General features: G+C 48.6%; 4 protein-coding genes across 13 annotated transcripts; 2 read left to right on the top strand and 2 right to left on the bottom strand.

The window, feature by feature from the left end:
• Positions 1–88: 88 nt before the first annotated feature.
• On the top strand, positions 89–1928 carry LOC6493030 (LETM1 domain-containing protein 1). The gene is made up of 4 exons (XM_001956864.4): positions 89–376; positions 438–1019; positions 1080–1368; positions 1468–1928. Exons 1-4 carry the CDS (start codon positions 282–284, stop codon positions 1804–1806), a joined length of 1305 nt encoding a protein of 434 aa, XP_001956900.1. The 5' UTR covers positions 89–281; the 3' UTR covers positions 1807–1928.
• Positions 1929–1963: 35 nt separating this feature from the next.
• LOC6506969 (60S ribosomal protein L14) lies at positions 1964–3330 on the bottom strand. Its single transcript, XM_001956865.4, has 4 exons — positions 3247–3330; positions 2880–2981; positions 2466–2660; positions 1964–2254 (listed from the first exon to the last, which is right to left on the bottom strand). Exons 1-4 carry the CDS (start codon positions 3247–3249, stop codon positions 2054–2056), a joined length of 501 nt encoding a protein of 166 aa, XP_001956901.1. The 5' UTR covers positions 3250–3330; the 3' UTR covers positions 1964–2053.
• A 42-nt stretch (positions 3331–3372) lies between these two features.
• Positions 3373–4597, top strand: LOC6493031 (negative elongation factor E). Its single transcript, XM_001956866.4, has 4 exons — positions 3373–3562; positions 3624–4144; positions 4203–4369; positions 4429–4597. Exons 1-4 carry the CDS (start codon positions 3482–3484, stop codon positions 4503–4505), a joined length of 846 nt encoding a protein of 281 aa, XP_001956902.1. The 5' UTR covers positions 3373–3481; the 3' UTR covers positions 4506–4597.
• Positions 4586–24967, bottom strand: LOC6506968 (trichohyalin). Of its 10 annotated transcripts, none has more exons than XM_014909517.3 (9): positions 24483–24956; positions 23997–24129; positions 22028–22102; positions 17064–18061; positions 15292–16775; positions 8756–10682; positions 8466–8698; positions 8175–8393; positions 4586–7885 (listed from the first exon to the last, which is right to left on the bottom strand). In XM_014909517.3, the coding sequence occupies exons 2-9, from the start codon at positions 24088–24090 to the stop codon at positions 5290–5292; spliced, it is 7626 nt and encodes a 2541-aa protein (XP_014765003.1). In that variant the 5' UTR covers positions 24091–24129; positions 24483–24956; the 3' UTR covers positions 4586–5289. The 10 variants fall into 10 exon arrangements, with proteins under 10 accessions (XP_014765003.1, XP_001956904.2, XP_044570378.1 ...); XM_001956868.4 differs by having other exon boundaries at positions 24591–24956; XM_044714443.1 differs by lacking the exon at positions 8175–8393 and having other exon boundaries at positions 24483–24957.
• Between the last annotated feature and the right edge of the window lie 1068 nt (positions 24968–26035).

Below are 26035 nucleotides of genomic sequence, written 5' to 3'. Positions count from 1 at the left end.
TAGAATACAATATTTTTCTAATTTTAATTTATAAATTTCTTTTTAATATTTAGAAAAAAAATACCAACACCCACATAGTCTTTTGGAACGCACCATGGCAACTCTGGTTTTTGGGGGCCTCAGGCCAACATCTGACAACTCTAAGTTGCATGTGAAATTTTGGAAATTGCACCTGAAATTTACGTTTCTGTGGCCGAGCTCCTGGTTTGGAGTCGCCGGTTGCGTAACATTACGCGCCTGTTAGTGGTTTCTGACGCGAGTTCCCGGATTCAGCTCTCGGAATGGCGTTGGCACTGCGTATGGCCCGATTCTCAGCGGGTCCGGCGATTCGCTGGCCCCAAGATCGCCGCCGATTGATTCGCCTTTTCAGCGCTAGGTGAGACCCCGACACCCCATTTATCAATTGAGTGATTAAAACCCAATTACCAACCCCCCAGCGATTGCGTTCCAATGATATTGTGCTCAGAGCGCAGGGAGTTCGCCACAAAACCCTCTACGGCTCCAAACAAGACTCAAATCAAGCGAAATGTGGCCGCAGAGATAACCAGCGTGGGTAAGGTCATCTATGAAACGGGCTGGGATGCTAATAAGCCACAAATGAGTAGCCACACCTCCCCAAACCCGCCGACATCAAAGAAACCGGAGGACGACAAGAAGCGCAAGGATACGGCGGAAACCATCAAGTCCAAGCGCGATCAAATGCGGGACAATATGCAAGACTACATCTTTACGCGCTATTTCAACTACGTTAAGAACTATGACAAAGTGCTGGAGAAGAACTTTCCGAAGGCCATGCAGCTGTATCGGGTTTTCTTCGACGGCGTCAAGACCTTCTTTGGGGACATGAAACGATTCCTGAAGATCGCCCGCATAGCCAATGACTCGCCGCAAGGCATCCGGGCACTGAATCGACAGGAGCTGGAGCTCTACATGCAAATGCCCCGAGACATGATCAAGGTGGCGCCAGCTTTGATTGGCTGTTCACTGCCAATGGTTGGCTATGCCTTCTTTCCTCTCGTGTAGGTTTCCCCTCCAGCTACTTTCTGGGCTTCTCACATTAATTCGTGTTTCTTTCATAGCTTCTGGAATCCCCGCACCTTCCTTACCAGCCATTTCTGGACACCGGAGCAGCGCTCCGAATACCAGATGTACTACATGAAGAGACGCCTGTGCCACAACAAGCCGGTGTTTCGCTGCCTCCAGGCTAAGCTCAAGGCAACCGCTGCTCATCCAAAGCACGCCCTGTTTGCAGACATTCTGGGCCAACTGGGCAGTGGCACCCACCCAACGCCGGAGATGCTGATCGACGTCAAAGACATATTTGTAGATGGACCCTACTCATTACTGGGAATGCCGCGAAAGCACGTAGTAGGTTATGTTTAAAATGTATTAACCACAATCCTCTCGTGAGAGCAAGGGATTTTCCAAGATGTCGCAAGTACTCAATTGTACATTTTCTTTTTATAGAAAAACCTAGTCAACCTTCACGGCCTGCCCAGCAGCCTATTCAAGCGACATCGTCTGCATGAACACGCCTTCCTGGTGCACTACATGGACCAGGCCATAACCCGGGAGGGCGGAGTACACAACTTGCCACTGCCGGCTCTACGCTACTCCTGCTATCTGCGCGGTCTGAATCCGGAATCGCTGAGCAACGAAGAGATGATCGAGTGGCTGCGCAACTGGGTGAAGGTGTCAACGTCAATACAGGGCGAGCACATCACATTGTTCCTGCATCTGCCCATTCTGTTGGGCTACAACCATCCCAGCAACTGGAAGACTATCTACGGCAAGGAGGACAACTAAGAGGGAGCCGCTGTTCGTTCACGTTGTTTTGTAAATTGTTTTCGGTAGACTGTGCTTTAAATTAATCGATTGGACTGTTACGAACGTTTTTTCTAGCGTGGAAATAAAACTGTTGAAACCAATGAACCACAAACACAAAATGAAAACAGCAGGCACGTGTGTTTTTCCTAAAAATAACACTTTCTTTTATTTTCTCCATGTTGGTGGATGTTCATCAAGCAGTTACTTTCGTTAAAAATTTTTTTTTTTACTTCTTGGCCGCGGCCTTCTTGCCTCCCTTGGCCTTCTCGGCGCGCAGACGCTCGCGACGATCCTTCTTCAGGACGCGGGGAGTGCCGTCAGCCTTGGTGCGCTTCTTCAGTGTGTTGAAGGCGATGGTCAGCAGCTTGTTGCGCTGGCGCTTGGCATAACGCAGCTTGAAGCGGTCAAAGTCGTTCAGCTGGGAGCGCTGTGGGGAGGAAATAATGGGTTTAATATTTGGAAAAATACTATTAAAATCCTCCACTATTAGTAGTTATGGTGTCAGATTAAAAAAAAGCTAGCTTCATGTATGTGTCAGCCGGCAATTCCTATCAAGAACTTTCAACTATCATCATGTACTTTAGAAATTTATAAAACTGTCCTCTAAAGTAGACATCCTCCTCCGACCTTCTACATACCTTGCAGATGTTCTGGGCCTTGACGGACCAGGGGCTGACCTTCCACTGAGCCTTCAGGTCGCTCTCCGTCCAGGCCTTGCGGACAATGCGCGTGGGCGCGGTGTAGGGGAACTTGATGCGGTACTTGGTCAGGTGCAGGTTGCTCAGCCTGTATTCCTGACGGGGCACGCCAGTCAGAGGGCCATCGACCAGAACCTATGGATCAAAGAGCAATCATTAGCATGTGTTCTCATTCATTCAAGAGGCTGCGCAACAAATAGCCTGGCTATTGCTTGACTTCAGTGGGTTAAATTAGCTTCATTTATGTGTCAGTTGGCACTTCCTATCAAGAAGACAAATTATCATCATGTGCAAGCAGTAGCATTCGAGCCATTTGTTGCCACTCCGCCTGTGGAACTGGATGGATGCACTTACCCTGTTTTGGTCAATGACGTCGACAATGGCCACCAGACGTCCCTTCAGGGGACCGGCGGAGGCCTTGGCAATGCGACCAGTTTGTACGAATCTCTCGAAAGGCTGCAAGTAGGAAAAATCATGAGGACTATGAAATGTAATACTTCATGCCAGTCTGCGCGTTGCTCGTGTTGTTGTAGCACCACGTGAAATATTTTCAACCCGGAATTCTACATTATTTCAACAGTTCGAGCTTCAGCTTCATGTTTCACGTGGGCAACGCACTGACCCTTGCACTTTGCTTCCATATTTAATTCATCTCCTGCGACCCAAGTCGCTTAATTTTCACATTTTCAACCGTATCGAGGAAAAGTTAGCTAAATCTTACCATGACGCTAACCGGAAAGAAAGAGAAGGAAAGAATTTTTTTGACAGCTCTTCGCTAACATGGCGTCAGTGTTGGTAAACGCAGGGCTGTATTTTTAGGTATTTTTAGTACTGTTATCGAAATACCAGATGGTATTTTGCATTTTAACATATGCAGCTACACTATTAGGCAAATCGGCAAAAAATAAACAAAATATTGTAAAATTTCTTTAACTATTGAAGTAAATCCCTTTAAAATGGTTTACATACACTTTCCCAACAATCTTACCGAAGAGGAGCAGATGCTACAGGCGAAGTACCAAAAGCTCAAGAAAAAGGTATGTTTTTCAATCCAGACAAACCGGGAAACAGGTTTCTAATATTGTTTCAAAATCCTAGAAAAAGGCACTGCAGGCTCACAAGGCTCCCAAACCGGAACCGGAGAGCTCTCTGACTTTGAAGCGTCCTGCTGATGCTCGAGATGCACGTGAAGTGGCCAGGAAGCTTATTAAGAGCGGTGCCATTCCCGCCATTCAAAAGCAGCAGACCAAGCAGGACCAGACGTCATTCAAGCGCCCCAAAGGACAGGAGCGGGCTAAGCGTTCCACTTCGGAGACCACCGTGGCCTCCTATCAGCCCTTCTCGTCCACCCAGAACGATGTCGCACAGGAAACCATAATAAGTGAGATCATTAAGGAGGAGCCGCGCCGGCAGAATCTCTACCAGCACTTTGCCACCGAGCGAGATCGCGAAGAGCGTGGCTTAGTTGAAAAATCTCCGATGGACTCGGCCCAGCCCGAAAAGCCGCGTGCCGGCAATACTATATTCGTGTCTGGCAACAAGGTAACCGAGGATTTCTTGAAGAAAACCTTCAACGACTATGGAACCATTGTAAATGTTTCCATGGAGATTGAAAAGAGGTATGGATCATATTTTTTAATCTGTAGACTTCCTGATTTTAATATTTTCTTCCCCTAGTCGTGGCTTTGTTTCGTTTGCCAAACCGGAATCAGCAGACCGGGCCATTGCCGAAATGCATGGCAAAAATGTGAATGGAATCAACTTGCAAGTACAGCTGGCTAGACGTCAGCCCCAAATCGAAGCCATAAACGATGCTTCTTCCTCTGCAGTTTGGTCATCCATTGGTGAGAATGTGAAATCATAAACTATAACTCATATAACTTATATATACTTTGTCTTTTAGCCGCCAGCAAATCCCAAAAGGGCAGTCACAAGGACCACCGCGAGATGGTTCACTACAACGAGGACTTTTTGCTATAAAGGACTTTCCATACGCAGTAGATCGTACATTAATTTTAAGTTATGTTTTCCCATCTTCCCCGATTAAAACACGTTTACCCTTTATTATTTTATATCATTTTGCTTTATTGAAAATACGCTTCTCTATATATTTATGTATATATGTTCACGTTCTGGCTAAGTATCCGCATTTTTCAATTTATAACGTTCAAATGAATTCAATGAAAAAGAGTGTATGCTTTTAATATTAGTTGCTAAGTTTTTTCTTGGTCTAAATTAAACAACAATTTGTTCAACAATTGAATCTCTCGCCTTCCCTTTTTAATAATCTTGTAGAAAAATGAGCAAACAAAGTAAGTTTTTGTGTGGATTAGTCCTCGCTCCTTCTTGAAACAAACTCTCGAGCGGCGTCTAAAAAAAATCTGTACTATGAGTACATTAGTTAAGTACATAATTAATACATGGTTGTTGCTCCAAGTGCTTCCGTTTTGTTTTTAGATCTCCTATACGATATATCGTTGAAAAATGTTCCCTTATATATTTTTTGGGTTGTTAGTAGATGTCTGGGATTCTTATGGCTTCGATTGTTTCCATTGACTAGTAGCACGGGCCACGCCCCTCGTGCGCACCTCCCCCTAAAGTAATTCGCGTTAGTATGTATCATTTTTAAGGCCTTCAAGTTTCGAGCGACCACCACATGGCCGCATTTAAATTCGTTTCTTCTCTCGAGATTCGATGCGAGATTCGATCCAAAATGCAAAACCGCCCAGATAGGGATCTGTTCCCCTCCCTAGCTAATTACGTCTCACGTCTGCCTACCCTCGTTCCCCGGTGGATTAAAGTAGTCCCAATGATGTGTGTGCACCTGTCGACCGGTTAGCAGGAAGACCAGAACCCCAAATGTTATCAGAATGAAAAGCACCATCAGGGCCGATATGTTCCGCGGCTGCTGCTGCGGCTCCACGGCCTCTCCCCGGACGACATGGGTCAGTTGATTTATGATGTTAACCAGCTCCAGGCTGCAGGCGGAGATGAACTGCCGACCGGCTTGGACCACCGTTTTGGGCTGATCCTCATCGTACTCCTCCTCTGGCGGCTGAGTGGCGCTCCTGGTACGTGATCTGCGAGACCTGGAGCGTGGTCGTTCTACCACTTGATCTTCTATCTCGGACCCGGATTCCTGCTCTGTGTGCTGTTCCTGGACATGGCGACGTCGGCACTTGTGTGGTGCCTTCCTATCCGCAGCCGATGTGGCTTCCGCCTCGGCGCTGCGCTGCAGATTGTAGAAAGCCAATGGGGCCAGGGACTGGAGGTACTCCACACTAGGATAAGCCGCTGGTGGCAGCAAGCCCGCCTCTGTCTGCGTCTGCTCGTCGAGATTGGAGGTGGAGGTGGAGGCAACCGGTGCCTGCTGATGTGGCTGCTGCTCTGTTGCCTTGCTGTGACGCGGGGGTTTCACGGGCTGTTCCTTCTCGGACGGTTCGCTGCTGGGCTGCCGGCTGGTCTGGGTTTCTGTTGTTAGCAGCGAAGGTTTCTGTTCTCGCTGCACTCGCTCGACAATGTCATCAATGAATCCAGGCGGGAGTTCGATGTTTTGAACCACCAGCTGTCCAGACTTACATTCCAGTTCGTCGGCTTTAATTTGTGCGCCATGGAGCTGGGATACTTGAATCTGACCAGCCTGCAGGGCATGGACTCTGAGACGCTCCACTTCCAGTTCAGCCAGACGGCTGGGCAATTGTGGTTCTGGCGGGGATTGCTGCAGAGATTGCACAGGCGTGAGCTCCCGGCTGGACTGCTCGGCAATAGTCAGACTTGTGGCTAGAGCGGCTTCCAGGGCGGTGGTGGATCGGCGGCGTGGCGGTGGCAGTGGGGCAGCTTCGGGCTCCAGTAACTCTTCTTCATAGGCGGGTTCAGTGGGTAAGGTAGCCACGAATTTGAGCTCGACTTCGGCTTCGGTGGGTTCAATGGCGGTGGATTTGACAATGGGGGCTTCTTCTACGGGGATTTCGGGTTCCGATTGAAGTGGCTCTGTATCAGAAATGGGATACTCCTTTTCGGAGAGCGGTTGCTCTCCTTCTGAGACTGCTTGCTCATCTTCGGAGGGCCGGTAATCGATCTTGGAGGCCGCAGGCTCCTCTTCTGAGGGTTGATAGTCTTTTTCCGAGGCCACTGGCTCCTCTTCGGATGGACGATAGTCCTTTTCCGAGGCCACTGGCTCCTCTTCGGATGGGTGATAGTCTATTTCCGAAGCCACTGGCTCCTCTTCCGAGAAGGTCTGCTCGTGTTGCTGGTCCTGCTCCTTTTCCTTTTGCCTGTAATCGGACAATTCCTTTTCCATGGCTTCCTGCAGCTCCTTTTCCAGAGCTTCTTCCAATTCCTGCTCTCTCAGCTGCTTCTCCAACTCGGTTATTTGCTCCTCCTCATCCAACTCTTCCTGTTCAGAGTACTTCTCACGGTCGGAATACTTTTCCTCCTCGTATTCACTGTCACGGAGTGTGCGTTCCACCTCATCATCTTCCAACCTGCTATCATAGTCACTCTCCAGCTGCGCCTGCTGCAGTTGCTCCACCGCCGCATCCAGATCCGCCGAGCTGGCCGCATAGTCGCGCAAGCCCACATCACCATGCTCTAACTCCTCCTCCACATCGGACTTGCTTTGGACCGAGCTGTCAGAGAGTAGACCTTCGCGGCGCAGTTCCTCCTCCTCCCGACGCAGTTCCTCATCCTCTAGATCGGCGGCACTGATGGGTCGAACAATCAGGGATGCTTGAACGGTAGCCGGATCATCCTGTTCCAGACTGGGAGTGGGCACTCGCCGCTCAATGATCACAGCCGACGAAGGCGTCTGCGGGCGACTCAACGACTTGGAACGATCAGCTTGAGAGGATGCTCTCGAGCGCTCGGACATGCTGCGCTGGTTGGCATCCCGGAAACGCTGCAAGCCCTTGGCCAGCTGTTCATCCTCCGAGAGAACCTTCGGCCCATCCACCTCGTCCTGTGCCTGGGAGGCTTCCACGCTGCGTAGCATGTCCTCCAAGGTCTTGCCAGCTCCTCCAACACGCGGCTCAATGATCTTCATGTCCTCGGTGATCTCGAACTCCTCGCACACAAAGTCATCCGGCAGCGGATCCGTTTGGGTAGACACCTCCACCTCAAATTCCCCCTGGTCGTAGCTATCCGCCTGGCTGGAGCTGGCAATGTGCTCGCTATCCTCGTAGCTCTCCAGGGTCTGGCTACCGGCCCGGCCAGACCGTTTCTCCCTCGGGGGACGCGGTGGCGGCGGCAGCGGGCGGAACTTCATCTTATTGATGACCTCGCCCGATTGCAGATTACTGCGACCCGGCTCCTCGTAGTCATCCTCCTCCTCCTGCGGCAGCTGCTTGTGCTCCTTCTCGTAGCTAGGGAAAAGGTTTCATTAGAGAAGGCATCTTGGGGATTAGGGATTAGAAACTGGGCAAGGCCGAAAGCAAAAAGCCAGAGAGTTGCTGTGTCTGTGTGGTGGTTTCATGTTTAGCTTTATTGTGTGAGTGCGTGTTTCTCGTGAGGATCGGCTCGGAATAGTGGCCTTAGTCTAGTTGCTTAAAAAAATAAAACTAAAAAATATAACTAAAAACTTAACGCAAATGCATTCGCAAAAACAAATCAACGGCAAAACAAAAACATTAGTTGTGGTGGCTGCTCTCTTACTTCGACTTGATCATGGCGGGAATCTCGTCCAGACTTAAGGCGGGCGAGTCCTGTGTGGGCACGTACTTCTCCGGCGGCGGCGGACGAGCTGGGGGCGGTGATCCCCTAGAGCCGCGGATGCTCGGCAGCGTGGCGAATCTCTCGCCCGGCAGCCGGCTGAACTTCTTCCGGCGGGCCGGGGGAGTCGGTTTGGGCAGCTCCTTGCGCACCACCGCATAGCTGGAAGCGGGCGGAGAAAGCAACACATAGCGATATTTTTACGGATCCATATCGGAGATCTTTCCTACTCACCCGTCACTCTCCAGCATTTCGATGACGAACCTTTCGTCACTCTTTGAGCGTTGCACTCCATCCTCGTTGTCCTCCTCCGACTTAGTCTTCGTGTCCAGGATGAAGGAGTCGGCACCGCGAGACGTGCGCTCGTCCTCGGAGCGCTGGGTGCGGGCCGATGTTCCGTCCGTGAAGGTGTCCGGCGTGGCTAGCGGTACGTGGCGATATTCGTGCTCAGTGCGATAAACAATTACCTGGAATCAGGAGAGGATTAATAGGTGTCCTTGACGGAATCCCCTTCCCATACTCACATCTTCCTGTGGCTGCAAAAAGGTATTCGATACTGATCTGCCACCGAAGCCATTGATGAAGGAGTCTGCGTCCTTGTCCACGGAAACGTCGTCCCTTGTGCGTTTCTTCTGGCGTCTGGGAGCCTGTGGACGTGGTAGCGGTGGCTCCAGGTCCTGCTCCTCCGCCAGTTGCTGCTTTCGTTCCACTTCCAGGTCGAGGTTGTTGAGGGCCTGCTCTGTTTCCCGGGGCGGTGGTCGCAGGTACTCCTCATCGTCTTCGAAGTACTGGATGCTACTACCTCCATCCGCTATCGGCAGCTCCTGGCTGCCTTCGATGGAGTACTTGCTGCGGCTCCTGGCCTTCCTCAGGGGTCTCTTCGGCACAAAGTCGCTGCCATTCTGGGACATGGACAGGTCATCAAACTCCTGGGAATCGAAATCCGGCTGGTAGTTCCTGTGCAAGCGGCGGGGTTTGGCGGGGGGCACGTCGTAGTCCCCGTACTCCGCCGGAACCTGCTCCGCAGAGTATCCTACGTGTTTGAGGGCATTGGGCATGTCGTAGCCCTCACGGATGGCCTCGCTGATGTACTGCCGCAGCTGGATGTTGTCCTCGGAGATGCCGCGCTTGCGCAGGAAGAACTCATCGTCGTCAATGGTCTCCATGACCACCTTTTTGCCTGAACTAGCCGTAGATTGAGCATCCTGCAGGTCGTGGAACTTGTAGAAGCCAGCTTCTGCCTCCAGCTCGGCTTTCCGAAGAAGCTTATTCTTCTGGATGTCCTTTTCTGTCCATCCTTCCGCATCACGGCTGTCCTCGGAACGCAGATCAGAATCCTGGTGCACCATGGGCCGCCGCTTGAACTCCCGGGATCTCTTGCTGGAGATCTCGTGGATGGCACGGTTCTCCTCATCGAACTCGGCAAACTGCTTGCTGTCCGCCACGCCTCCAAGGATACCCATCTCGGGCTGGGGCTGGGGCTCACTGGCCGTGTCCTCCGTGCCCTCCAGGTCTTCCTTCATGCGCCGCTCCAGCGAGGACTCCCGGTCATAGGATTCCAGCTCGCTTCCGTATCGCCGATAGCGAGATCCCTCGCTATCGTTGTAGCTCACGTCGGAGAACTTGTCCGCCCAGCGGGATCTCACTGGTCCTGGTCCACGATCTCCCTGCGGCGAACTGGTGGAAGTCTGAGAAGGCTGGGTCTCCGTGCTGGGAATCACACTGAGGCTTAGACCTTCAGTGCCCAGCGAAGATTCCATGACCGGCGGAGCAGGTTCCTCCTTCTTCTTCCTGAATGCCCTCGGATAGGTGCCGAAGTTGAATTCGAACTTTTTCTTTGGGGCCGCCGGCTGGGCGGCCTGACTAGGGGATGCAGGGGTTCCGGTGCCCTCGGGTGATTCCTCCACCGGGAGTTCACCCTCGTTCTCCTTGAAACTCTTGCTGCGTCGCAATTTCAAGGTGGAGAACTTCTCCGGCAGTTTGAACTTGGACATATCCGGCTTACTGAACTTTGTGAACTCCGGACGCTTTATGTCCTTCAACTTGGACATGTCCGGTCGCTTAATCTCGGGCATCTTGATCTTGGAGAACTCAGGGGCCTTGAAGCGCCTCCTCTCCTTGGCCTTGACCTTGGGACTACCGGAAACGGGCTTGGGTTTTGGTTTCGTTTGCAGCCGGGTGCGCAGTTTTCCGGCCTGCTGGCGGATGCCATCCTGCATCTTACGGGTGCGATCCTGGGCCGAGGCCATGAATCCTTTGCGACGGTTCTCCGGCTGCAGGGGCAGCTCCTCCAGGGCGCTGGAGTCCACCTGGCTGGTGTGGATTTCGTAGTCGGTGCGAGATTCGGTGCGGGGTGTGGTGCCACCCGAACTCAGGGCGCTGTCGATGTCCATGGGTTCGACTGGGGGGCTGGGCGCTGGCGAGGAGCCCACGGGCTCGTATTCATGATCACTGGAAGGTTGAAAAAAATAGAATCTATCAATTAAGATTGCAAGGACTTGGAGAAAAGGATCATCGACATGGGTTGTGTGGTGTTTGGAAAGCAACAAAGATAACCTATAAAGCGGTGGTTAGAAAAGCCTTCACCCTGCGCGGAAGTGTCGTGGGTAGTCGTGGGGTTTCGAGGTGGCTCGGGTAACGGTAGTCACAGGATTATGGCGATGGCTTACCGAGAGAAATAGGTCCTTTCGAGGAAGTCTCTGTGTTCTATTTGCTTGGGGGTCAGGGGCGAGTTGGACTCGAATTCCGCGAGGCGCGATTTGCGTTCGTCAAAATGGAAACTAACCGTCTTTGTCATTCGGGAGCTGCCAAAGAGCTGCTCCTGGGATTGGCCCAAGCGGGAGCTGGTCGTTCGGTCATGAGATTGGGTTCGCGGCTCCCGGAACGAGGACTTCCTCTGAATGCCAAATCCTCCTCGCTGCTCTGAGGGTGCTCGCTGGTGAAGTGGTCGATATATGTGACTGTTACTTCCCGATCCGGAGATCTGTATGGGCACGGAGATCAGTGGACGACTGCCTCCTAGGGAGATATCCCTGCTGGCAGAGTCTCCGCTCTGCCGCCATCCTGCATCCCTGCTGACTGAGTCGCCGGCTTGGCGCCATCCTGGATCCGGCACATCGATTTCGCTCGAATAGAGATTCCTATTCCCGGCTATGAAGCTGGGCACCCCCGTGCTTATGGTTCCAGTCATACTGCCACCTCCGCCTCCGACGCTGCCCACTCCCCGAGGCAGGGCGGACACCACCACGGGAGCAAAGGCCTCGCTTATGTCCACGGATGGAGCCCTTTCCGAGGCAGCAAAGTCCTCACGACTGCTGTACAGAGTCTGGGCATGCGGCGGAGGAGCTGCTGGCTTGGCTGGCCGGCTGGAGTACTGATCCATGTCATCAACTTTCAGGGAGAACGTCTCCGTTACTCTCACAGCCAGGGGCTCCGCTTCCTTCCCTTTGATGGCAGCCGTAGTGGTATTCACCACGGACATTGCATTGCCCTTGGAGAACACCGATAGGAACTTAACGGGCGAGGGCGACTTCTCGTGCCGCTCCAGCTTTGGGCTGGGAGTCCGCGATCTTTGGGGTGTGGGGGAGGGCGACTTCTGTCGGGACTCTTTCGATCCAAACATGGACTTGAAGCGTGCAGTGTAAGAGCTTTTCACTTCTGGAGAGGCATCTTCCAGATTCAACACAGCCGGTGATGGATGCGTCGCTATGACTTCCTGCTGAGGCGACCACTTCGCGGCTCTTTCTGGGGAGAGGTGTCTTTCGGGCGTGTGCTGTCGCTTTAGGGGCTGTGGTTGGATGACCGATGAAGCTTGCTCCGCTGGTGACGGACTGGTAGGGCGACTGGAGGGCAGTTGCAAGGTGGCCATCACTGGCGGGGACTTGGGTCGCCTAGGTGCAGGTCTCGGACTCCGGCTGCGGTGCTCTGCGGCCTTTGCCTCCTCCTCCCTGACCAGTTCGTCTATATCCACCACGGGAACATCATGGATGATCTCGATCTTTGTCAGCTCATCCACTCTCAGTGGCGCCGCACTGATATCGCCTCCAATGGAAGGTGGCTTCCTGGTCTCCGCCTGTATATTATCCCTGATACTCACAATATTATGCTCCTGGGCTATCTGCTCCAGTTCCGCTACCGTCTCCGCCAAAGGATCGATGGTGGTCACGGTGGACTGGTAGGGATTCGGCTCCGGCATCTGTTGGAAATCGGACTCCAACAAAAACGAAGGACGCACTGCATCACCGCCGAAGCGTGAGACATCAATGGGTCGATTCTGGGGCAGCACCTCACCCGAATACAGATTCTCCTTGTTGTCATCACTGGGTCGCATATAGTCCGGCGATAGAGGCGGCTTGGCAATCCGGAAGTCTTGCGATGGAGCCGGAGAGGCCTGGTGGGAGGGGAACTGCGGTGGAAGATTCATCATTTCCGGACTAGCTGTTGCGGGTATCAAGTTCAATTGAGGCAGCTGCATGGATCCCGGCTGCAGGATGCTGGCCTGGAACAGGTCCGCATTGGAGGCCCTTCGACTTGCACTGGCAGAGCGTCGTCCTCCTGCTCCGACTGTTCCTGAACTAGTTGGTATATTGATGTCTGCACAGTACAGATCCACCTTGGAGTTTCCGGCGGAGATGCGACGCAAAGAAGTGCCGCTTCTCATGGAGGCGGTGTCCGGAAAGCGGCCCATGCTGCCCGAGGAGAGGCCACCCATGGAGAGCTGTCGCCTCCGTCCGGCCATGAAACTTCCTCCCACACCCCCTATCTGATGGGTGCTGGAATAGGGTTCCGGATCCGTGGCGTCGGAGATGCTGCGCACCACCAGGCCACGGGATTTGGCCGTTTGCTCCAGCTCCGGATAGCGCTCCATGAAACTGAGGTCCACCGAAGGCGCCACATCGGCGTGGCTCACCACCTCGAAGCTGTGAGCGGAGAGGTCATCCCTGGGATTCAGGAAGCCCTGCGGGAACTGCTCCTCGGCATGCTGACTGAGTCGAGAGCCAGGACGCGAGTCGACGGGGTTAACACGCTCCGGCAGAAGGGACTCGCACTGGAAGTACTGGCAGGCACAGCGGACATCCAGGGAGGCGCCACTGGCACTCTCCTGCCGGGACACAAAGTGTCGCTTCTCCGCCGGCAGAGCGCCCACGGAAGCGGATCGCCGAGAGTTCATCATCACGACTTTAGGTTACTTATTCACTTGGTCTGGGTACGTAATCCTCCACCTCCTCTCCCGTATTTTGCTTTCCGTTTTCACCTCCTCGTTCTAATCTCCCCGAGCTTTTGTTCGATTCAGCTGTGTGGTCGTCGTGGCTATTTTTAATCGCCACCAGAACAGCGGACATTGAATTTATTTTCTGCCCCGAAATTCGAAATTCTTTCGTTGACCCGAAAAGTTTCGCAATTCGATTTAATTGCCTTCTTTTCCACAATTAAATGGCTTCAATAATCGTTTATCGATAACGCGCTTTGGAATTTCCGGTTATCGGTCGTAAGTGTGGTTGTGCGGTGTGCTGAGTCCCGTTAGCAAAAGTGTGCTAGTGTGTGTGTGTGAGCGCGAGCGATCGGTCTACATCGTTGCGATTTTCGGCCAGGACTGAGGAGGCCTTAGGTCCGAAAGCTTTTCTCGTCCGCCATTTGTGCGCGACACAAATTTTTCAACCGAAATTCTTGTTCGAAAAAAGATGAAAATGTTTTCTTTAAAATTAGCAAACACACACACACACACACATGCACGGATTAGAATGGCAATTGTGTGCGAATGTCTAAGGCATCTAAGAGTATGTTTGTTGACTGCGCGGTGACAAATATGCACAGAGAGAAAAGTTATTGACTTTGGAGATTTCTTTATAAAGAGCTTATTAGTTTATTTTATAAATAACATTTCGTTTTAATTTCTTTCAGTGTTTCTTTCCTCATAATTGCGATCGTGTGATGCGGAGAAAGGAGACAGGGATGGAGGAGACCGAGGAGTAACAATTAGTGACTTGGCCTGCACTTTATCGTTCTATTTTGGGGGACATGTCGGCCCGCCTGCCTGCCGGAAATCTTTCTTGTCATTTGTCGACCTTTAGAGCGCTAAATATATTATCGTACTCTTTTGATGTTCCTCGGATACATCTGCCTCGTTTGTTTTCTTTTTATCCATGTAATTAGTTGTCGTTGGCTTTTTTCCACAATGGTGACCTTTGGAAGTGGTTCTCAAAAGATCATATAGTCAAAGGGAGTCCTCCTACTCATCCCATTCCCACCACAAACCCCACCAATATGGCTACAGATTGTTGCTTAATGTCGTATTTATTAGGACCATCACCAACATTTAATGGGGATATGAAAAGGACGCGTACAATTTGTTTACAGTGCAGTGGGTTTTATGGTTGATCGGTTGGAAGAAGGTTATAGGGTGATTATAGTCTTTATAGATTTGGTCTTTAAGATTTTAATATGTATAACTATTACACTTTCAATTCAATTGAAACTGAGTAAAGTTAAGAGTAAGACTCATAAGATTTGTTATTTACAGTCTATTCTTTTTAAAAGAATAGATTAAATCGTATAAGCTTCTCCCACCGATCTAACCCACCCAAGTACACTGCACCTTCACCTTTTTCCAGTCTTACCTTAGGTCTAAATCATTTAGGCCACCTTCGCCTTCAGCCCGCTACCAATATTTTTGGGTTCCTCCATTGGAGGCACTGCAGCAGCAGCAGAGCGTCCAGGATGGAGATCGCTTCACCCGGAAACGCCAAATACTGTTGTTGTTGTTGTTGTTGTGTGAGGTTTCTGTTTTTGTGGTGCTGTCTGTGTGGGTGTAATGGTAGTCACGGTATTGTGGTGCACGGTGGTGCTTGGTGAGCCGGCGTCGGCTCCTTCCCGATCCCGATTTAGTTCCCGATCCCGGCACAAGTGTTAGTAACAATTTCATTAGGAAGTCAAATAGGTTAGAGCCTCTGGAAGATTGGTTAGAGCCACCGATGAATCGGTTTTCGGGGAGTGCATTGTGTTAGTGTCAAGCTTGGCAGGTGTTTCTGGAGAGGATTTAATCCTCAGTTTATCCACTTACCTTTCATTCTTAGACTTGGCTGCATTGGCGGCCGCCTCCAGGACATCCTCCGGCAGTTCAACGTCCTCACGATGCGGTTCCGCCTCATCTTCCACATGGGAGAAGGTCACTTTTTTGTCCGAGGGGGCTGGAGAAGCCTCCTTTTTCAAGGCAGGACGTGGTGGTTCCTCCTCTGCAGCGGGTTCCTCAGTCTCCTCTTCCGTTACGGGTGAGAGCTGAGCCTGGCGGGCCCGCTCCTCGTCCGAGGATGTGGAGTCTATGGAGGAGATGGGGGCCAGCAGGGCGCCCGGCTTGCCAGCGGTCACCTGCTCCTCCTCACTGCTGCCCATCCGATCCAAAGGCACAGCCTTGGCCGACTCGATGTCGTCGATGGCGAGATTGTCTTGACGAGTCAGGGATTTCTTGAGGCTTTCCAGTTCCAAAATGGGCTGCTCTACATGAACACCAGCCTGACCAATCTCCTCGTAGACATGTTCCTTACGAACTCGTGGAGTTTTCTTTGGCGGATCAGCTGAATCCTCGACTTCAGCTTCTGGCTGCTCCACCTTCTCCGGTTCTTCAGTTTTTTCCTCAGCGGGCTCAGTGATCTCCAGGGTGGGAGCCTCCAGTTCAGTCTTGACCACCGGGAGCTCAATGATTTCCTCAGGCTGAGGGACACTGCCACTCGGCTGATCCTCCAGCAACTCCTCTTTGGTGCGCTTCCGGCAGGGCGACTCATCGTACTCCACCAGCTCCAGGATCTCGTCCGAGTCCTGCTTCTCGATGAAGTGCGGAATCTCACCGCGATCCGACTTGGGCGAAGCCTTCAGTCGCATGATCTTCTGTTGCTCTCCCAGGACGATCTTCTCGTCCTTCTTCAGGGTGATCCTCTTAATGTTCAGACGCTTCTTCTGGCGCTCGGCCAAGCTCTTTAGCTTCTTCATGATGTCGAATCCTGTCTTGGGCTTGCTGCTCTTCGGTGGCTTGTCTGTGTTGGGGATCAGAGATCCCGGCGGGGGAGCTAGCTCGTGCAGGCTACTCTGCCGGCTGGGATTCGCCGAGTTGCCGGGCAGAGACTGGGCGTCCTCGTGGGTGCGACCACTGCGCCGGCGTCGGATAAGGTCACGGATGTGGGCCAAGCGATTGGTCTTGCGTGGCCTGGCGTGACCTCCGACAGCTAGGACTGAGTCCGACACACAGGAGATGCACTCACTCAGAGCGTCCTCGTTGTTGCGATCGCGTTCGGATTCAGTCTCCGAATCAGAGGATTCGCTGCTGCTGTCGTCGTCAGTGGTGGTGGCTACGGCCTCGTCCTCCGACAAGTCCTGGATATATCGTTCGGTCTCCTTAACCAGCACCTGCTCGTCGTAGCGAACTTTCTTTAGGGACTTGGGTGACTCAGATCTGAAACGCAGTTCCTGGGACTTTCGCAGGAGCAGCACTATTTCCGGCTGCTCGTCGGGTCCCAATGGGCGTTTGTACAGATGTGTCCACGGATAGCCGCCCTAAAATACAATTAACAACAAAAGCCATTAATTTTTTATTCAAAAAACATAACAACCACATTTTTTAAAAAAATTTCTGAAATTATTCCATATGTTTTAGTCGAAAACTATTTTAAGAAACTTTATTAACTATACAGATTCCCAAAAAAACTATATACCGGAAACAATGCCAAAGCTATGACGTTGGTAGGTTCATAAAATATCAAATATTTCAGATCGATGCCAAAAAATGCGAATAATTCAGATTTCAGAAATGTTTTGAAAGTAAAAACAAGTGAAGTTACTTACCCGTTCTTTGGCTCGACGCAGATCCTCCCAGCGATAAGTCTGGAGCGGCACAGGCGGCCTGTCCTGGCTGCTCTGGAGCAGGTACTTCTTCAGCGACTGGTAGTACTCTCGCTTACAGTCCGCCGAGAGTCGCTGGGCATCCGTCTCTCCTTCCGATCCGTCCTGGAGGCGATTCTGCTCGATCTGGGGCAGCGAGTCGATGAACTCCTTGCGTTGTTGCACCTCGGCCTCGGTTTTTGGAGTGGGAACCTCCACCAGCTTCAGTTCCTGGGAAGCGGCTACCAGGGGCTTCTTGGTCGGCTGATCCTGCTTGGAGTCCTCCTCGGGCAGCTCCAATACGATCTCCGCCTGGGGTTTGTTCTTGAGGATACTGGTCAGCTCGTTCAGCTGCACCTCCACCTGCTGGGAGAGTGAGCCAAGCTCCTGGCGATCGCGCTGGATCTGGTCCTGGTGCTCCTTCTGGGCCTGGTCTACATCCCGACTCAGAGCCTGAATCAGCTCGCGCTCGATTTCATCCACCAACTGCTCGGCGGTGCGACGGACTTCCTGTTCGTCGGGTTGCTCTGGAGGATTAGCCGTTTCGTCAACCTCGGCGATCTGATGGCTCGGTGGGATGACTTCAATGGGCTGTAGGGTTTTCGAGCCAGCCGGTTCTACTTCGATCACGGGCTCTGCATCGTCGGTGCCGAGCTTGGAGGTGCCCTGTTGCAGTTCCTGTTCGATGGGCGGGAGTTCCTTGATGCCGACGCCGCCGGCTGTAGTCTCGTGGGCGTCGATGCTCTCGATGAGATGCGATTCAAAGTCGAGCAGATGAGAGCCACCCGGTGTAGTGGGCACTGTGGCTAAAGGGGCTTCGATATGGTTATTGTCGAGGGCTAGCTTCAAGGCGGCGGCCTTCTCCTGCCTGTCCTCGATCTGGGAGTCGCTGGCTATGCCGTTGATCAGGAGTATGGTCGGCTGTTCAGTGGTGGGGCCAGTTCCAGCACCTGGTAGCGACACTACGGGGATTAGAGAGGTTGGAAAATATGATTTTTAGTACCAGTCATGAAAACTCAGGTAGGTGTTTACACGGTGCCAGCAACAGGTGCTAAAAATAAGCGCAAACGACGGACGACACTCGACACATAATTACATAAGTCGCACATCTGAGACAAGATACATTGAACGAAAATATATAGAAGGAATATGGTAAACAGTCTCTTGGGTATCTTGAAAGTTTTCTAGTTTCGATATCGAAAGCACTGCAATTACGAAATGTGTGAAAAATATAATACAATTACCACAAAGATACGATTATTTAGAAAATAAATCAATCGACTCCTGTTTTTCGTTAGTTCGGTTTTTGTTTCGTTTGTCGTTTTTTTTTTTTTTGGGTTTTCCGCCGTAAACCTTAAAAATCCATCGAATATGGTATATAGTTTATATAGTTGTAGTATGGAGGATTTTTGAAAGTTCTTTTAGCCACACGAAGTATATATCCACTTGGCGCAATTCGCGGATAGACGAGCCGTGCATTGAAATTGTCCGGGGCCAACTGGCGGATTTTTTTTCGCAAACGGCAGACCCCGAGAAAAGCTAGGAGAGACTAATTTTGTGGCCTTTGTGCCTCTGGTTTTAAAATACTTGGTACTTATGCTTAGCAGTTCTTTGGTTCTCTCGGTTTGGTTCGGTTTTTGTTTTGGCCCCTCAATGTATAACTGCCCGCTTTTGAGAAATAGTTGCTCGGCTAGTCGTAAACAATTTTGCAGTTTTGGTTTTTACACACATATTACCGTTAATTTAGCACACCTCGTCTATAAACAAGCACAACAAAGCAAATACCATCAAAAAATCAACAAAAACAAAAAAAGACCAATTTTCATTTTACATTTTCAGCCCCATTCTCGAAAGGGGTGTTTATACTCGAATGTGTGTGCCTTACATTCAACAATTATTGTTTGCTTTTGTTTTCGTGGTCTAAGCACACAAAATATTCTACCATATCCATATGTAGTACTATATCTATATGTACTACAGCTTCCACTGTAATCATAGCCAAAAATTACAAGCCAACGAAACTCAATTGTTTGTACGAAAATAAATTTGGTTTTCCGTTACGCCTTTCCGATTACGTCTGCCTTGGGATGAGGAATCAGAAAAATATATGATCGTTTCATTCATTATAGCGTAATGGCTCATGAAGGGAGAAATCAATTGAATCACTGCCCATATTGGGATGAAATGATCTAAGAAATGATGCCATGTTGGGCTGAACTGTAAGGTTGTTGTGAAAATAACATTATAGAAGATGGAATATTGAACTCCTGAGAATATCTTCATAAAAGTCTGAAAACTCCTCCTTTCATTGGATTATTTCCACTGTATCACCTTTCATATTTCCCAAAGCCATCGAATAAAACATGTGTAGCTGGATTTAACAAAGCAATTCGAGCGTAACTGCCTTGGCTCGACTTGCTCAACATGGATATGTGCAGCTCTTGTTCGCAGTTGACTGAATTCGGTTTTCCTCAACTCGACTTTTCAAAAAAAAACACATTGACAACTGACTCTGGGAACATGGTCCTCCACCTCCTTTACCTCTATGATGTACCTCCTCCAACCGATTCATGGACAAGTTCATGAACACTTTGTGTTCACAGCTGAACTTTACAAAAAAAAAAATAGATACAGAGCCAGGAAATTGGGACGACATAGGGTCGACATGGCCGACGTGGCGTATACGTAATGCGCGTGTGGACACACCAAAAAAACTATAAATAGTCGGTTAGAGTAATCACTATGGGTATCATTACGTTGGCCATTACACTTTTTTGGTTTTTTTTGTGTTTTTGTGGTGTTGTTGTCAATTTATTGCCGAACTCTGAACCGTCGCTTTGCCAATGAATTGCGTAACATGCAAATCAATTAAATGTCGACCCGGCACTCGATTCCAATCGATCACTCACCATAATTGCCCACGACACTGAGGAAAACATAAACCATAGTTGTAGGAACGTTTTAGTTAATATCATTGGTTAGTTCAAGTTAATAATTAAATGTTAAATCAAAAGAAAAATTTTGAAAAAAAGAAAAAAACAACCGAAAAAAAGTAAAGAGTAAGGGACGCCTTCTCTGAGCCTCACATGTTCGGCGTCTAATCGCGTTTTGAATACTAGCAGCTGAGCAGCCCAGAGCAGAAAACAAAACTACTACTACTACCACTGCTACTGCTGATGGGGGAAACTATTCGTGGAGCGGACCCGACGGCGAGGAGCCGGGCAGCAAACTTGTCTCTGACGCTGAGGAAGACGGTTGACGTTGCTCTCGGAATCGCTAAATGCGAAATGCTGATTGAAGTGCCAAAGTGCACTGGGAGAAATAAAGAGGATTTTAAATAAAAAGAGTCTAGTCTCTGGCAGATAGAGGTGCTGATTAAAGATAGTAGTCTGTCGATAACAATAATTTGAAAATCAAAGATCAGAGCGACATTTTTTTCTCTGTAGCGCAACTGAGAGATAGTGTGACAGTGCCATCCCACCCACTCTCCCCCTTTTCCTTCTCCATGTTGCACTTTCGCCACTGGTTGCATGCGACGCTGCCGACGTCAACCGCCCCAAGGTCGTCATGGCAGCCCGGCGCTCTCCACTATATTTAGAATCATTTAAGCGTAACGCACCCAAGGGCCGCCAAGGCAGGCCAACTTATTAATGAGTACTTGGATCACTCCCAGGGCACTAAAGAAATTAGTTCAATATTCTTAGACCTTATTATTCAATAAATAAAGAATGTAGTGTATGATATTTCCATTAAAACTTTCAAGACTATCCCCTTTTCTAAAACCTTATGCAAATAATTTGTCCATTGAATTGATTTATTAAATCCCATTTGTTTTGAATACATTTCGATGAGCCGGAGAACCGCCGAGGAACATTCTAATTCTAATTCTAATGAATACACGAAAAGGTAAGAAAACTGGCACACACTGCGTATGCGTTATGTAGATTCAGGGCGACGCGTCGTCCCGGCTAAATATTTTCCGATTTGTTTGCTCGGCAAAATTTTGCTTGTTGTGAAAATAAATTTCTGTGACACAATTACAGTCAATGGGTTCATTGTACGGCTTAATTATTCAGAAACCAGAATGCGAGACGGTCGAAATGAAATGGAAATTGCATTGGCTGTAATTGATTTCCATTTGGCGAGCTTGCCTCCTCGAAGTAATATATTTTCCAATATATCTTTATTGCATTTTAATGCCCCGGGAAAGTGGCAGACGCAGGCCCAGGCCCACACACATTTATAAGCTTTCGGTTTCTGACCTTGACTGGTCAGATATTGAATTATTTATGTACCTATAAATATAGTTCAGGGCGAACTCTCGCCATACGTACGTTTTGGTTTTTCTTCATATTTTTGACGATTAGTTTCTCCAAACTGAAATATAAATAAGCCGCCAAGAACAACAACCACACGCGACGGCGAATGACAACAAAACGAAGACGACAAGAATACGAAAGGAAGACGAAGAGAAGGTAAAGGAAACGGAATGAGAGAAAAGCGAGCACAGAATATAACGTATACGTCTAGTGGTCCCACATGTAGATATTTGTCTATATTATATATCGACTGATAGACACGAAAATCACGACACAAAAGTTAAAGAACTTTTGCAACAAAACAAATAAAATGACGAACACGAGCACCACTCATAAATAATGAAAGTACGGACAGAGAGTCATGTGAACAATTACGGATACGGATGAGCCCCGATACCACATTGAAAACTGTTTCGAAAATGTGTGGAAAATGAGATGCAAATCGAGTACAGAACGCAATGTAAACAATGTGATGTTGCGCCTCTGGACTTTGGCAACATGTTGCCAGTGATCTCTTTTTTATAATTTTTTTGTGAATGAAACAGAGAGGAGACGGGACTATACGAGAATTTCTTCTATTTGTATATTATTTCCTTTGTTTTTTTTTACCAATCACAGGTGCCATGCAGGTCAGGAATCGGGTCAGTGCTGTACCCGTGCTGGGAATTGCTCTCTGTGCTTGCCCTGAAATAAGGTCAAAGTTTGCTTTAGAAAAAATAGATGCTCGAATTGGTTTTTGCTCATGTGATGGGATGGGATTCGGATCTGCTGCTAATTGGTAATCAATCAAACTACCAGTTTTTGCGGCTGCTACTCTTTCAATTACCAGCAATTTTCACCTATTCTGAATCATCCATCTTCGAAATGGGCGAATTGTTCCGTGGATTATGGTAACTAGAAGTTTTTTTGGGTTAAACCTTTTAGCACGTTCACTTAACAGGAAACTTCTACATTCCCATCAGTCCAGCTAACAATAAATTATATAAATGCAACTGGGAGTACATAGATGAGGAGGGCTTGGTGGCTATTGATTTATGATTCCAATTCAATCGACTATTCTTAGCAGCTGATATCATAGATGTTTTAATGCAAGTTGAAACGATAATGATAACCTGGAAGTAGTATTTTTATGTTTACTTAACTAGTACTTAGCACTTTTTTAATGACAAACCGTTTATTAATTATTTAAATTGTTTTACAGTCTCTCAGCCCCTTTTTAAAGTTAAAGGTTGGCGTCATAACTAAGTAGCATTACGTAATAATTTCCCAACTTATCGGCGAGATAAGTAGATAAAGCCAGGCACCCATTTTCTGGCGATAAGATAGGTAAACCATATGTTTAAGACCCCATCATATGAACTTAGGACGCTAGATGAAAGGCCTACGTGCTCTAAACCCAGTCTCCCATGCAGAAAACTTGGACATGTTTCCATTTTATATATTTATTTTTATTTAGCCTCTGTTGTTTTAATTGCCCCTTTCAAGTGGCAATCAGAGCACTGCAATCCGCACTTGGTAAGCACTCTTTTTGTTATTTGAATGACCGTCTGGCAACGGGAATGTGAACAGGTTGCGATAGCTTTTATTGTTTTGGGGAGAATTCGAGGCAGTCTTTTCACTTTCAACCAGTCAGACTAGCGGAAAACTGTCCCATAGAAAATTTATATTCTCCGGCTAATTTAAATCATGATGGATGCATCCAAACGGTATTTAAACAGAGTACTACCAACGGGTCTACCATATCCATAACCGGTTTTTCAATTCACACACCAGAGAGCCATAGTGCTTGGGAAATAGAAGATTCCGCTAATAGAGTCAGTTCGTTGGTCTGCTTACAGCTCGTACATATCTCTGAATGCCAACCAATTCTCAAGATTCCAAAAATCATTTTCTTATATAGAACTTTTTATACTCTAGCGAAGGTCAAGAATTTTTTACAAGGAGTTGGGGGCCAGAAACATAATGGAATAGTGTTGAAATATGAATGAATTAGTTTTTGATTATTTTGGGGAAAATATATTGCTTTGTAATGGAACGGAATATCAGATATTCCATTAAAAACATGTTAAAAGATTCATATCAAGAATGCTTTTTAAAGATTGTAAATGGTATTTTGGATAATTAAGATTTTTCCCCTGACATCATAAACTAGTTAATATACCCTGTCATTTTGTAATACCTCAGTGGACCACTGCATTTGATTGCCGATTTCCGTTCAGACCGTGTCTGGGAACTCAAAAAGTCACAATTCGGAATTCGGAATTGTGCATGGCTGTCTATATGGTATATGGTATAGTACGATATAATTGGGAAACCGATTTTACGCTGCGGGGCCCCAAAACACACAAAACTTGTCATAGTCATAATTTTTGGCTGCCGTTCAACTTGGCAGACAGTCATAAGTAATGTTCTATGGCCCCTATATACTGTATAACCCACCCAGTTCTAAATTCGTCAACGACTGTCATTACAAGCGATGCGCCCACGCGGCGTATGCGTAATGCGCGGCTAATTTATGGGGCAGAATGCAAAAAATCTGCAGTTCTTTCTTGTTTTCGGGGGTTGACCTTAGACCTACCTTCGTCCCAGGGATGATGCTGTTCGTTCTGAGTGTTGTCAGCGGGTCCTGCACGCGATTTGCGTCCTTTTTTCGAGCGTTTGTTGGACTCCATTTTTGTGGTGGTGGCTCCTCAACGAGATTTACTTTTTGGCTACAAGACACGCGCGTAAATAGAATAATATATATTTTTGTATATATATTTTTGGTGGCAGTCGCAAGTGTGTGCACCTTCTTTTTTATGTGCTCTCGTGGTTTATCTTCAGTGACGCACACACTAGTGACATTTGCCAAACACACACACAATTTCACTTTTTACGTATTTTTTGTCGCTTCGATTACTTGGCGCGATGGGGCTTGCAGATATATATAATATATACATGTATATATCTGGCATCTGAATATATTTTAGATTTAAAAACTTTTTTGCCCAAGTTATTTATAATGCGGTGATTTAATTTAATACACACACTCTCGAAAGCACACTTTTCACATATTCCTCCTTACTTGCCGAAAGAAAATCAGAGAAAAACTGGCGACAATTTTTCCGTTCTAAACACTTTCGTAGATTTCCAAAAAATTATTAATTATGAAATTAAATTGAATGGGCATTACGTGACGGCGACGCGACAGCGACCAGTCCAGTAACTGACATTTACGATTATTACGAAGGGTAATGATGAGTTCCCAGCGAGCTTCTCCGCTGGACTGACTGACTGACTGCCGCCCCGATTGCCGGGCAGTTCGGAGTGTCTCTGCCCCCCGATATGGAGGCTCAGTACAGAGGTTGGGATGTCGAAACTATATAGCGGATGGCACAGGTGTATGGGTGAGTTTAGAACTGAGCGGGAAGTTAAGTGAAAACTGAATGAAAATCGCGCACGGAGTCCGCAGAATCGCAGTCCATGCGACGTCGTCGTTTTTTTTAGTCGTCGTTTGTCGATGTCGTCGATCGTCGATCGTTTGCCGACTAATGCCGACTAAACCCAAACCAAAACCAAAAACCGCTCTGTCAGATGTCGGAGATGTTGGCGGAGAGCTTTTCTGCCTTACGGTTTCTCCACTTTTGGACCCCGGACCCCGATGGCGGTGGCGGTGGTGTTTTATTTTGTCACCACCACCGCTGCTCTTTCCGTGTTCTCCGTGTTGGAAAAATAATATTGTGTATTTTCGGAGCTTCTCTCCGGTGCTGTGTCCGGCCTTTAATTGCCAGCACGAAATGCACTTGCTTATCACAAATTATTTAGCCGTGGGGGAAGGTATTTTTAGATATTTCTATATCGAGTTGGTTGATTGCCAGCCAGATTGATTTTAAATGCAAATCGATTGAGGAGAGATTTTCAGTTAGATTTTTACTAAAAGTGTTATTGAACTTCCTGCAAAAAGATACAAAATTGTACTTCCCATCACGACCAACCTCAAGGCACTCGAGATTGTGAACTCAAAGCACTTGAAATTGCAAAAATTCGATCATTAAACTGGCCAACTCCCCCAACAGACCTCTACCATTCCATTACTGAAAGTAAGGCGGCCATGAGCTTATGGCATCTCTGGGATTATAAAACGGAAAGTTCAGCTAAAGTTTTCTCCAGTGGACGCGACAAGTTCAAGTTGTTGAGCCGACAGATTGCATGTTTTGTATTTCAGATTCAGGCTCATGTTTATGAGGATGCAACCCCCGACTGCCCGACAGGCCGGCTGCCTGGATTCCAGTTGCCGAGTTCAATTGCCGCACTACATCAGCTCTCCGGGCTCGAGTTGTTGCCTCCCAGCCTGCCACACGCCACTCCCCCTTGCCCCTTGCCTTCCTCATCAGGAATGCATTTGTGGCGTACTTAGGCCCAACACAAAAGTGGCAACTGCTGCTCATCAAGTTCATTCCACTTGGCATTAAGAGCGGCTGGCAGGCTGGCAGCAGCCAAACAAATATCCCAAGAATGCTGCAACAGACACTGACAATGGGATCTGTTTATAGACCAGGGCGGCATTTAATTGCCGCGAAAGCTGGGAGGCGGCTCTAACGAATGGAATGGCTAACTTGATTACATAAATAGTGCGCA

This window comes from Drosophila ananassae, chromosome 2R (genome assembly GCF_017639315.1).
Source record: "Drosophila ananassae strain 14024-0371.13 chromosome 2R, ASM1763931v2, whole genome shotgun sequence".
In the NCBI taxonomy this organism is placed as follows: domain Eukaryota; kingdom Metazoa; phylum Arthropoda; class Insecta; order Diptera; family Drosophilidae; genus Drosophila; species Drosophila ananassae.
The sequence above is the reverse complement of the archived record's forward strand: the minus strand, read 5'-3'. Positions and strand labels throughout refer to the sequence as shown.